The 13170-nt window shown below is 45.9% G+C and overlaps 1 protein-coding gene across 4 annotated transcripts in view; it reads right to left on the reverse strand.

Moving 5' to 3' along the window:
- Positions 1–9898: 9898 nt before the first annotated feature.
- ASTN2 (astrotactin 2) overlaps positions 9899–13170 on the reverse strand; it is an 865335-nt gene continuing 862063 nt past the window's right edge. For all 4 annotated transcript variants that reach the window (XM_078061680.1, XM_078061681.1, XM_078061679.1 and 1 more), the window contains one exon: positions 9899–10724. In XM_078061680.1, the coding sequence (XP_077917806.1) occupies positions 10487–10724 (238 nt within the window). In that variant the 3' untranslated portion in view covers positions 9899–10486. The remainder of the gene's footprint in view (positions 10725–13170) is intronic.

Consider the following 13170-nt stretch of genomic DNA (forward strand, 5'->3'; position numbering starts at 1 on the left):
CTCTGCTCAAGACTCCGAGTCCTGGGAATGAGACTCTAGTTGGTACATGCAGGTCACATGCTCCCATCTTCAGTGGGAGATATAACGGTTTAAGTTCCACCAAGACCATATCCAATGGGGCAGAGGTGGTTTCCCCCTTCTCCCTGAAAAAAAAAGGGGGGGTGTTGCTGAGGAGTAATTGCTGCTGAGCAGCCAAAAAAGGTATTGCAAACACCTAACAGAGTTAGGTAGGAAAAAAAAAAAAGGTGTCAAGAGTGTGCCATGATTGGATGAGCAAAATTATGGAGGTCTAGAAAAATAAGGAATGGGCAGGGAATTTCAAGAAACTTGGCATTATTTGGGTATAAGGCATGAGATAAAAAATAACTGGGTATGAACAGGGGCACAATATGGTGATACTTAAACTTGAAATTGCACTCTGGAGTGCTTGGGACAATGAGGGAGGCTACAGAGTCCAGTGTCACCCTTGCCTGTGTCACTGCTGCTTGGAAATGGTGTGTTGTTTTTGACCAGCATCAAGGGCTGCAGCATGTTCCATGACTGTTACATATCCCACTGATACTGGGACAAATAGATTAAACACGTCCAAGTACCATTAACCCAATTACAGATGTGCTGAGCAGGCTCTGAGCTTGGCCCATCCCCAACTGGAAGTTTCACTTGAAGACTTAAAAGGAACAAGGGTGAAAAATTCTCATCTGTGGCCCATGCCCCATGGCCCTAGCCAACCATGGAAACCTCTGCTGCTCAATAATCATCCTTTGCTGTGTTTTTGTTTGTTGATTTTGTTTCTAGTACAGGCCCCAGTGTCTTATGTAACAGAACACATTGCTAAGTGAGAAGCTTTCTCCCTGAAGTTAGGTTTTCTTGGATCTAATAGTGATGCCAAAGGAATGACCAACTGAAAACTCAAGAAAAAAACAAACCACAAGACTTTACTGAGCACCTACTTTGCGCCTATGCCAGGCCCTTTTTATTTATTGATAATGCCTTCCCTACAATGAATGCCCCAGTGAAGTAGGTGAAACTGATGATTCCGGTTTTTCTGGTGAGGAAACGGAATTCCAGGTCTGTGAAGTTCCCATGTTTGAGGAAGCTCGAATTTAAATCCAAGTTTGTCTGACTCTGGAGGCCAATATTCATTCCTCAGAATTACTCTATCCTTTAACAGTTCTTTCTGTAGTTATTTTGTTCCTTGACACAGGGACCTGAACCTCAACTTGGTTGACTGTCAATTTGTACCTCTCTAGTGATGGAAAGTTCACCACCTCACATACAAAAAAACAGCCCGTTTTAAAATAGGGAGACAAAACTGGCCTCTCCGGGAAATCTCTTGTTTCCACTCTGTTTTCTTGAACCCCAACAAAGGAGCCCATTCCTTCCGCTGCACGTTTCCTATGACAAATCCGAAGGTGAGATTGAGCTTCAGTGTATTCTCCATATAATCTCACAAACTCTCTTCTTTGGTTGCAAAGGTTCTTGAAAATCATCCTGATCTATGGTTCTTAAACAAGGAAAACATCAGAGTCACCCTAGGAAACTTGCAAAAATATAGATTCTCAGGTGTCTCCCATCACTTACTCAACTGGAGACTCAGTGAGTGGGGCCAGCAATCTGTATTTCCCCCAAGCTCCCAGGCATTTGGATGTTTCAGTCCAATGCTCCAAATTACATTGCATGGGAGACCAAGATCCAAAGAGGGGAAGAAATTAGCCCAAAGCCATACAGCCAATCAGTCATGCTTTTACTTTCTGATAGAGCAAGGCCAGCCTTGCTGATTGCTACAGACAGCCCCTCTAAACACATGCCTCTCCCTCTGCTCTGGGGAAGGCCGATCATGGACTGTGGAGTAGAATAGCTTACAAGTGAGTGAAGAATCGACGTCATCCCTGACCATAAAACCTAGTGAACTGCAACCAGGCTGGTATTTGTACTACAAAACCTCCTGGGAAGGCTGGCCACACTTGGCACTGGCCTTTCTTCTTGAGCAGAGGTTAAGGCTTTCTTCCCTGCCCCTCCCAACCTGCACAGACGTCAGGAAAGAGGATGGGCCTGGGGTTACCCAGGGGTCAGGAAAGCACTAGAGATAAAAATCAAGGAATATTCCACTCTTGGTTTTGCCAGCTGCATGACCTTGGACAAGTACTTTTTCCTTCCTGGCCCTCAGTCTTCTCATTTCTGAAATGGGAGAATTTTAGAAATGCTCTGGAGTGGTTCTGAGAACAGAGCTGCAGAGTCACCACATCTTAAATGAGAACTCCATCCCAGCTCCTTACTGACAGTATCACTCTAGGCACATCACCTACCCTCCCTGTGCCTCAGGACTTGTTCTGTAAAATGGGGATGCCAACAGCTGGGTTACGGGACATGAGTGACACCTAAATGAGATACTACAACTAACATGCTTGGCGCAGACCCTGGCTGTGGAAAACGCCCATCAAATGGTAATTATTTCTCTTGCTGTTACTGTAATTGGTCATTCTAATCTGAATCTCCACGAGACCAGCCTCTCTGACCAAGGGGAGAATGCGGAGGCCTCACATTTGAACAGACTTCACCAGTTCCTTCCCAGACGGTCTCCTTGGTCCTCCAGGGCAACACAGCCACCCCATGAGTGGACCTCTTGGCAGAGCCTAAAGGGGATTTCTCTCGGGGTCAGAAGAGAGATGCCCAAAGACCTGCTCTGGTGGGGAGACCCTGTGTGAACACAAGTCCAGCCTCAGTTTCCTCTCTCCAAAGTACAAAGCCTGCATAGGACAGGCTTCATGAACCCTGTCCTAGAAGACTCAAATCGGCACACATTTCCTGAGCACCTAACATCTGCTTCAACCTGACCTGGGCACAGGACATAAAACATGGCCCTACCGAGGAGGTGACATCTTAAGGGAAAACAGAAACTTAAAGGGATAATTAGAACTCAAAGGGTTAGGTAGAAGCATCACAGATGTATGGGTATGGTAAGAACCAAATGGAGGAGGACCTATCCTGAATTTGGGGTATATGGTCAGAGCAACTTTCCTGAAATAAGTAACACTTCTCCTCTGGGAATGTGCTTGGTAAACATCAGCATCTTCTACAAATATGAAGGAATGTTTATTCCCTCCATTTCCAATTGTGGGCCTTGAGGACTTGAGAATCCTAGAATATTAGAACAGAAGGATTTTTCAGAGAAGTCCCAGTCCCACCAATCTGTTCATGAAAAGACCCTGAGGGTAAGACTGAGGAGAGACTGGCCCAAGGTCCCACAGCATTTTAGTGTCAGAGCTGGGTGCAGAATCTCCCATGGGGCATTCACTGCTACCTGAACTGACAACCTCCTCCCTTGCCTCTTTATCTTTTCTTTCCTTCCTTCCTTCCTTCATTCCTTCCTTCCTTCCTTCCTCCCTTCCTCCCACCCTCCCTCCCTTCCCGCCTTCCTGCCTTCCCTCCTTCCTTCCTTCCCTCCCTTCCTTCCTTCCTCCCTTCCTTCTTCTCTCTCTCTTTTTTTTTTAAGATTTTATTTATTTATTTATTTAATTTATTTGGCAGACAAAGAGCAGGAGAGCACAAGCAATGGGAGAGGGAGAAACAGGCCCCCTGTCGAGCAGGGAGCCTGATGCGGGGCTCGATCCCAGGACCCTGGGATCATGACCTGAGCTGAAAGCAGTCGCCCAACCAACTGAGCCACCTAGGCGGCCCCCCCTTCTTTTCCTTCTTTGTCTCTTTCTTTCCCTTCCTTTTCTTCTTTCTCTCTCTCTCTCCCCCCTCCACCCCACACACACTTGTCCAGCAGAGCACACCTGTGGCCCCTCGTACTCCCCTGCTGCCAACTCCTATAAAACAGGAAAACAGCAGCTTGACTTCAGCTATAGCGTGTACAAACACATGCAGCGAAGTTGCCAAAGGCAGACAGACAGTGAGTGCCTTTCAGGGTCTGGCAGTTTTATGGGCAGAGGCCAATTAAAAAGCACACCCCCATACAAAGCCCATGGGTTCTGTTTGGCTGCAGCCTTCTCTGCAGGCCCTCATATGCTGCAGTGATGGCAAATCGGAAGGTCACTGCTCTCAGGGGATATGCTTCCTGGGATCCTCCCTCAGGGTCCCCTCATTCTAGGCATCAAGCTCAATTTTATGGGATGCTAGCCACGAGCTATGTCCAGTGCAAGACTCCAGGGTACAAAGAGAATCCTACCTAGACCATGCCCTTGTGTTGCTCATTGTCCTATGGGGGACAATGACACTGAGAGAGGAAAATGCTGGAATGGAGGCGGGGAAGTCCTCACTGTAAGACCCCAGAGGTAAGAGTTACCAACTCCTTCTGGGAGAGGCAAGAGGTCTTAGGGAGGCAGTGAAAGACATTTTCGCTGGATCTGCGTAGGCTGGAAGGGCATTCTCCACAGAGAGAACAGCATATGCAAAGGCTGAGAGGGAAGGTGTGAGAGGACATTGTTTGGGATTTTTTCAGTGTGGCTGTAAAGTAGGTTGTTGAGTACAAGAATGACAATAATAACTAACACTTCTATAGTACTTGTTACACACCAGGTACTATTCTAAGTATCTGACATATGTTGACCCACCCTCACTAAAATCTTATGAGGGCTGCTATTATTTCCCCTAATTGGCAGAGGAGAACACCAAGGCACACAGAAGTTGTCACTTGTCCAAGGCTGTTGGACTCATACCAACGAGTGTCTTGTATGATCACAAGAGGGATGTGAGTTGTCTTTAGGCCAGTGGAGTTGGCTGGGGATCCAGACTCTGCCCCAGACTTGCTGGGACCTTACCCTTCTCTAGATTGGCCAGATGGAGCCATTAATTCTCTCACTGTCAACTTCAATGGAAGGTAGTGAAGATAAAAGGGAGAGAGAAGTGAAAAATGTTATCGTACCTAAGTTATCATCTAATATAATCCCTCAGGTCCATGACACATCTTCCTCTGTGTGGTGGGGGCATATGGAGAACCCAAGGCCCACGGAGGGTGAATAGTTTGCTGAAGGCCACACAGCCACTCTACCATAGAGGCAAGACTAGAAGTGAGAAAAAGGAGGAGGAAGAAGAAGAGGATGAGGAGGGGCAGGGAGAAGAGGATGAGGAGAAAGGATCCAGCACTCTTAAATCTACATTCTTTTCCACAAAAGTCTACACTGGCTTTATACAGCCCCTCAGTATGGTTCATATACTTGCATTTGGATGTCATACCACATTCATGTAGTTACACATAGGTCCATGCATGATTTCCACATAAAGCTAAATGATATTCTTGGCATTCTTATATTCTGATAACCACATCTGCATAATACAAATTATTACTCACCCATGTACTGTCCATTAAGCCCAAGTGGATTTATCACCACTACATGTCCCATGTTCTGCCCATTCTAACACTCAGACACCAGAGGGGAAAGGGAAGACCTAAGTCCCCAGGCCTCTTAGTTAGCAAGTTCTACTCAGTCAAGCTCCTTAATATCACTCAGATCCAGCCTTACTATTGCAATGACCCTAACGCAGGGGTTCCCATCTTCCTCCTAAACATTTATCTATTTTCCTATCCCATCCCATCCCATCCCATCCTATCCTACTGTACCCTACCCTACCTAGTCTCTGTGCTACTGGCTCTTTCCCTTCTCTCTACTTTCCTATTCATGCAGCCAGAGGGGTCTTTTCAAAATGCATATCTGCCTATGTCACACCCTGCTTTCAATCCAATGCCTTCCAATGGCCAATATATTCTGCTCTGCCAACCTCTCCAAACACCCTCCATCTTTCATTCCACAGCAGTTGCTCACCATCTCTCACATATGGTGCACTCTTTCATAGATTGCTGTTTCTTACACATCCTTGACTGTGAAGGCTTTCCTGATGGCTGTCTTTCAATGGCAGAGTTAATCGGGTCTATCCTTTCTTGTGTAAATAAGCTGTTATAGTAACTATTTATTGAGAGCTTTTGTTTTCAAGCACCTAATGGCTTTATATACATTAGCTAATATAATCTTTCCAACAGTCCTTCCACACAATGTATTTGTCCCCTTTATAGATAAAGAAAGTGGGGCTTAGAGAGGTTAAGGTAATGTCAGCTAACTTGAGCCTCTTAATCAGCAAGACCTGCTGAGTTTGCCTTAGAAATTTCTCTCAATGTCCAACCCCTCCTCGCTATAAACTGTACAGCCAATACTTAAACCCAGATTGGCTTGACTCTAAAGTGTCTGATTTTATCATATTAAATTAGCTACGTTCCAAGAGTTTCTTAAAGGCAGGCTCCAGGTCCTGTTCATGTCAGCACTCCAAATCTGGAAATCAGTCCTCAGGTTTTGGCTGGAAGGTAGAAGGACGTAGCTTTCGACTTGGGGTGGAGAAGAAGGGCACTGTATCTATTTGTTCCCAGGAAGCACAGTTATCACTGGTTTGAATTACTTCATCTGTCCAAGTTTGGATGTCAGTATCTCAGTATCATCACTAACTATAGGATTTGGAGGTTATTCAACTGGTTTAAACCTCACTTTCTTTAACGGGAAAATGGCAATACTAGCACATGGCTCTTTTGCACATGGTTACATGAGATCAGTGTGTAGTCACTGATGTGATGAGGACTCCCTAAATTGTAGTTGTCAGCATTTGTCTATGCAGACCCCTCTTTATCATGGAGGCTGCCTGGAGAAGTACCTCCTCAACCATACAGGAGGAGAAAGTCATGCAGGGGTGATTTCCTGGGCACCTCTAACACACACCTTTCTTCAGTGGTGGAGACCATACAAAACGTCCCATCTTTGTCAGCAGAGTGGGGCGGGAGCTCCCTGGGCATTTTCCATGGCGGCATGTGGATCAATCCAGCCACGGGGAGGCCAGGGCGCTCAACCCAGCAGCCTCATCTGTACTTCAAGAATTTTCCTGTTTCTTTTTCCCATGAAACATCTTAACAAATATTGGTCTGACCAACTTCCCTGCCGTGGCAGGGCACAAACACGAGCTTCTGTCTCTCCGAGCTTCTGGAATCCCACTCTGGAGAGACTTAACAGTGGCTGGGATGAACAACAACGCTCCACAGTGCCAGGAAAAGGGGTCGAAACCAGAGAGGGCATGAGCAGCTGAGTGAGTTGGGGACAGGCTGATGGCATATATTCTCAGGTGCCAGCCAACTTTGGCCAACTGAGCAGCTATCCAAGGCCACAGCTGTCTATGAGAGCCTCAGAGAAAGCCACACACCTCTCCTCGGGCTCTTGCATTGCATTAAGTTCTGCCATCACAGCCGCTTCTCCCTGAGTTAAACTTTTGATACTATTTACAGTTCACATACCGCATAGGACTGCTAATCATTAATTCCTTCTCTTAATCAGAATTCTCTAGGTCTCTCGCAGACAAAACTTCCCTGTCATCTCTCCAAGATTCAAAGCATTATGCATATTATCTAATAAAAGAAAAAAAAGACCCTACTGTACATTGTGCTGAACACATTATAGTTCTTATCTTGTTCAAGCCTCATAATAACCCCACAACGTGGGACTATTACTAATCCCATTTTGTTGATGAGAAAACCAAGATTCTGATGGCAGGTTACTTACCCAAGGTAATAGCTGGTGAATGGCGACAGAGACAGAGTCAACTTAATCAGGCTCAGACCACAGCCCCAGCACACTGGGGAGTTTAATTTTCTGCAACTGTTGAGCTAATTTTTTCCTCAGGATGGGTCAAGACAATGGAAAGCTACAACAATGGGGTGACTCAGCGAAGGCCAGGGACCTAGGGTTCAGGAAAGGGTATACAGGAGAGGAATTTAGAACAGGGCTTGACATGTGGCAATGATATATACTGAATACTGGTGTCCCCCTAAAATTCCTATGTTGAAACCTAATCCCTAGTGTGATGGTATTAGGAGGTGGTGCCTCTGGGAGGTGATTAGGTCATGAGGGGGGAGCCTCTTGAACGGGATTAGTGTCTTTATTGGAGAGACCCCAGAGCGCTCCCTCCTCCCTTCTACCATGTGAAGACACAGCAAGAAGACAGCTGTTTATGAACCAGGAGGTTCTCACCAGACACTCAATCTGTCGGCACCCTGATCTTGGGACTTCCCAGCGCCAGAACTATGAGAAACAAATCTGTATTGTTTACACCAGTATTCTATTATACCGAAACTAAGACAGGCAACTAACAAAGATAGGCAAGTGTTCAATGAAAAAACTATTACTTTTCTTTCTTTTCAAGAAATTTGTTCCTCTCTGACTATATTATGCCTAGGAGTAGAAGACTCAGCAACACTATAGGAGAAATTTATTCATCTAAACTCCACCTACATACTTACAGAAATGTAAATCCAATTATAATAAAACTTCTTGAAAGAGTATCTTTGAGTTTAGATTGCTGGAAGTTGAGCAGATCTCTAGGCACCTGAGTTGTCTGGAAGAGTGTCCCTGGGCTTTGTTTCTCCGTGTGTAGTAGAGTCGGGGGGTGGAGGTGGTGGTGGTTGAGGGGGACTCAGCATGTAGATTTTCAGGAAAGGGACTGTTGACTTCAGAGGCACTCATCAAAACTGAGAAGTAGGCATATTTTTAACTGCTTATGCTTTACTGGTATTCAGTTTGTCTCCCTCTCTCTGAATTCCCATAGTGCCCAACTCTCTTCTAACAGGTGTCATCCTTGCATTATGGAATACCTGACCTACATCCTTACTTCCTCAACCAAGCTAGCTCCTGGGAGTTATTACCAGAATGTAAACAATCTATAATGCCTCTTTGTAATCATTACCCTCCCAGGTAACACATTGGAAGCAGTTCATTCGCCTTTAAAAGAAGACTCCAGTGGCGGAATGTCTCTCCATGACCTCAAGATCCAAGCTGCCATCGCTTCTTGCCTGGAAAATAACAACAGTAACCCTTTTTGGGGCCTTCTCCAGCCCCACTTCTACCCCTGTGGCCAAAACAATTTTTCTTAAACAGCAAGCTTGGCATTTCACTCTGTTAACATTCTGTGGTGGCTCTCAGTTACTTCAAATACTATCAAACTTTCTGTCCCAAACTTCCAACACCCCAGCTAGCTCCAGCTTTCTTCCTTCCAGCTACTTGGGTCTCTATCGTCACTGAAAGTGCTTTCAGGGGCGCCTAGGTGGTTGAGTTGGTTGGGTGGCCGACTCATGATTTCGGCTCAGGTCATGATCTCAGGGTCTTGGGATCGAGCCAGGGTCAGGCTCTGCACTCAGCGTGTAGTCTGCTTGAGGATTCTCTCTCTCCCTTCGCTTCTCCCCTGGCTCATGCATGCTTTCTCTTTAGAGTAAATAAATAAATCTTAAAAAGAAAAAAGAAAACAAAAAAAGGAAAGTGCTTTCAGCCCATGGGATGCTTGGGTGGCTCAATCTGTTAAGCATCAGACTCTTGATTTTCAATCAGTCATGATCTCAGGGTTCCTAGATCAAGACCCACGTCGGGCTCCATGCTCAATGCGGAGTCTGCTTGACATTCCCTCTCCCTCTGCCACTCCCCCTGCTCACACACTCTCTCCATTCGCTAAAATATATAAATACATAAATAAATAAAATCTTAAAAAAAAGAGTTTTCAGCCCTTGAATGTGTTCTGTTTTCTCTTATTTCTGGACTTTTGCTCATGGTGACCCATCTCATCCTTCCGCACTCTGTCTGGTTTATCCCTCCCCATCCTTTGGGCTTCAGACACCCCTTTTTTAGGAACCAATTCAGCGTTTGTCTCATGGCCCAACAATGAGTCTAAATAACCTCCATTCTTCCCCTGCTACAGCCTGAAGGCACTGAACTCCTTCTCTACAATTTCCATTGGACTGGAAGCTCCGTGAGAGCAGGGAGCCTCTCACTCTTTAGTTGCACGTCCAGTGCCTAGCATATAGTAGGTAATCAATAAATACCTGTTGAGTGAATAAACAGAGGCCCCCCAGTGGCAAGAAACACTCCCCAAGCAGAAAGAGAGACAATAAGAACTTTTAATGCATGGAAAGTCCTGCAGGGACTCTGGGCAGACCCACAGGTAGCAGGAAGAGGCAGGGGTCCTGCAAACTCAATAACGTCTGGAAAAAAAAAAAAAAGTCGTCAAGACCCAAGCTTCCTCACTGCACCAATCCTCGGGGCCTCCTTCCTGATGCTGAAGAGGTCAGATTGTCTCTCCAGAGGTCTCCTCCAGCGTCCGTTGCAGGAAGGAAGCTGAGTGTGGCAGGAGGAAGGAAGAAGAGCAAAGGCCGCTTGGTCTCCACCTGAAAGCTCGCCTCGGGACTGACCGCTATCCATAAGAAAAAGTTTAAAAAGGAGAGACTTGGATAGAGTCAAATAAGATCTTAGAAAAAATAAAAGATAGAGAAAAACGGATAATTCCAGTGGTTACAAAGTTCTCGTCGGCTATCCACAAGAGAAAGAGTTTGCTTTGGCCTTGCTGGCAAGCCTCATCTGCCAGGCCCATCCTCAGCTGTCCCCCAGCCCCCCCAGGCCCCAGGATCCACGAGAGTACTGCTCCCCCTCCCATGGAGAGTCTCTGTGCTCACGGAGGGCAGCACCCTCCCTCACCGGCCCTTGGACTCCCCATACGTATTTCGGGCCATGGACACCATCTTCTCCTCGCATGTGATTTTGGTGTCCTTGAGGATGCTGTACCACACCATACCCGCAGGCCGGACCTCCTCGCTGCGGCAGAAAAGGTAGGGCACGGTGTCCACACGGCTCTGGATGTAAGTGCTTCGCAGGAGGCTGGAGCAGTGGCTGCTCACCCTCTCTAGTCGCCGCAGGATCAGGTGGGCCTTCCTGAAAGAGAGGACGAGACAGTGATGAAGAAGGAAGCCGAGATCAAGGTTTAAGACTTTGAGTGGTGAATAAAGGTCAACAGAGAAATGAGGACTTCCTGTCCCAACACTCTCCTATCCATTCCTGGCCCGAGTGTGGTATTTCAAACACTCAAAAATCACCTCCAAATTTGTCCTCTTCAATTGTGCAATGTGTAAAAACTGAAAGCAACATATAACCTTTGATTCAGAATTTTCATTTCTAAGATATGAGAGTCCCAGGAATTATAAGGTCACCAGCCTTGGGACTCTGACCAAGAAGAAATTATTATAATAATGATACACAGCAACAGCAATCACAACTAAAATTTACTGACACCTGCCACACTAGACGCAGAGTAAATGCTTTACCTACATTTTAAGATTTTATGTAATCTTCACAACAGCCCTGAACATATTGTTCTTTCCACTCACACCAAATGGATGTGGAGCCCACAGCTCAGAGAAATGACATTGCGTGACCAAGGTCAAACATCAAGTTGACCATTGGGGCTGGGCATTTGGATCTAGGCCTGAATACCCACAAAGTCCCTCTCTAACTTCTGCTTTTGTGTTTCTCTAGTTCTCTCATATTTTTTCTTTTCTCAGAGTCAGGAAATTTGGAAATCTTTCATCAAAGCCTTAATATCTAAGTCCCCAAATCAGATTTCTCTGTATCTCATTTTTCTCATCTTTAAAATAGTGATGATGGTCTTAGCATCATGAGTGGTGGTAAGATCTACCATGAGAAATGCCCAAAGCCTGGTGCAGAATAAGCTCCCAATAAATGATATCTATGATTATAAAGAATTGTTATGATGGTGTCTTGGGATCAAGCCCAAACTGAATACTAGTCTAAGCAAGAATCAGCCTGTCCTGTGGTGATCATCATTAGTAACTTATCTAGAGCCCTTGAACCAGTAAGAGAGAGAGGATCCCTGAGGAACTCTGATGGCTGCACAGAAAATTAAAGCTAGCAAGATCTCTGAGACCCTTGGGTTTCTCGATGATGGCACTAAGGACATTCTCTGTTCTCTGTTGTGGGGGCTGTCTTGTAGGAAGTTTAGCAGCATCCCTGGGCCTCTGCCTATTAAATACCAATAGCACTCCTTTGCCCCAGTCATAGCAATGAAATTGTCTCCAGACATTGGGAATTGTCTTCATGCGGGGCGGGGCGGCATCGCCCCAACTGGGACCCACTGACCTAGTCTGACCTACTCTTATTAAAGATGTGAAAACTGAGGCTCAGAGAGGGAAAGGGATATCCTTTTCCTGGGTCACACCGTACATTAGCATCACCGTCAAGGTGCCTGTCACCATGTGGAATCCAACTTTCTCTGCATTCCAGCATCTTCAAAATACCCAAGGGCTAAATGAGCAGCTCTCTCCTGCTGTCCTCTCCATGCCCTTCTGAGACCCCAGGAGGGAGGGTGTTTTACGACAACAGACCCCACAAATGGGAGACTGTGTTAGGCACCTGCATGGCGGCTGGAAAGGGGCTGGGCTTCTGTGTGTATGTTTTGTGGGCACGATTTATGAGGTACCTTTCAAAAAGTCCTCTTTGTATAGTTCACCACTTGGGTGGAATATTTCCTGAGGTGCCAAGAATTCATAGCTTCATAATCACACTCAGGTTGCCACTCTGCCCACAGTCCTCTCTCCCCACTGGCAGGCACCTCTCAACGAGGAGCTTGAGGAGTTCATTTCTTTCGCCTCCTGGTTTGAACCCTTGCTCTGTTCCTTAATAGCTCTGTGTCCTTGGGAAATTCACTTAACATCTCTAAACCCGTTTCTTCACTTGAAAAAGGGGGCTGTTGTGAAGTTACAGGAGATAAAGTCATTGACTGCTCATTTACTGAGCACTTATTTAATGGTGGGGCTCCCTCTTTGGTGTGAAAGACAGACAGATGGAAAATTACAACACAGGTAGCAAGGGCAATGATAAGAGGAGGCATGGGCTGGGGGATAGGGGGAAGGAAGTAGAGGAAGATGCCTAGGTAGGAATGAGAATATCCAAGAAGGCTTCCTAGTAGAAGGGCACCTTGTGTTGAGTCTCAAAAATGAGTAGGGGTTAAAGAAGACAAAGGCATAACAGGAAGCAGAGGTAAAGGCATAAAGATAAGGGATTACATAGAAGTTCTGAGGATTTATGGCGGGAATACCGTGTGTAAGTAGGGACACAGTGGGAAACTGGAGAAGTGGAGGGGCCAGGCCATTGGAGCTTAGGAACTGGGGTGTTGGTTGTACAGAATAATGGTACATCATCCAGGCTCTAGAGCCTGACTGCACAGGTTCAAATCCTGGCTTAGCCACTTACCAGCTCTGTGATATTGAGGGAGTTATTTAACCAGGTGTGATCCAGTTTCCTTATCCATGAAATGGGAATAATACCTGTATCTACCACAAAGTCTTGTTTAAAAAACAAAACA

This window comes from Halichoerus grypus, chromosome 14 (assembly GCF_964656455.1).
Source record: "Halichoerus grypus chromosome 14, mHalGry1.hap1.1, whole genome shotgun sequence".
Classification (NCBI taxonomy): Eukaryota; Metazoa; Chordata; class Mammalia; order Carnivora; family Phocidae; genus Halichoerus; species Halichoerus grypus.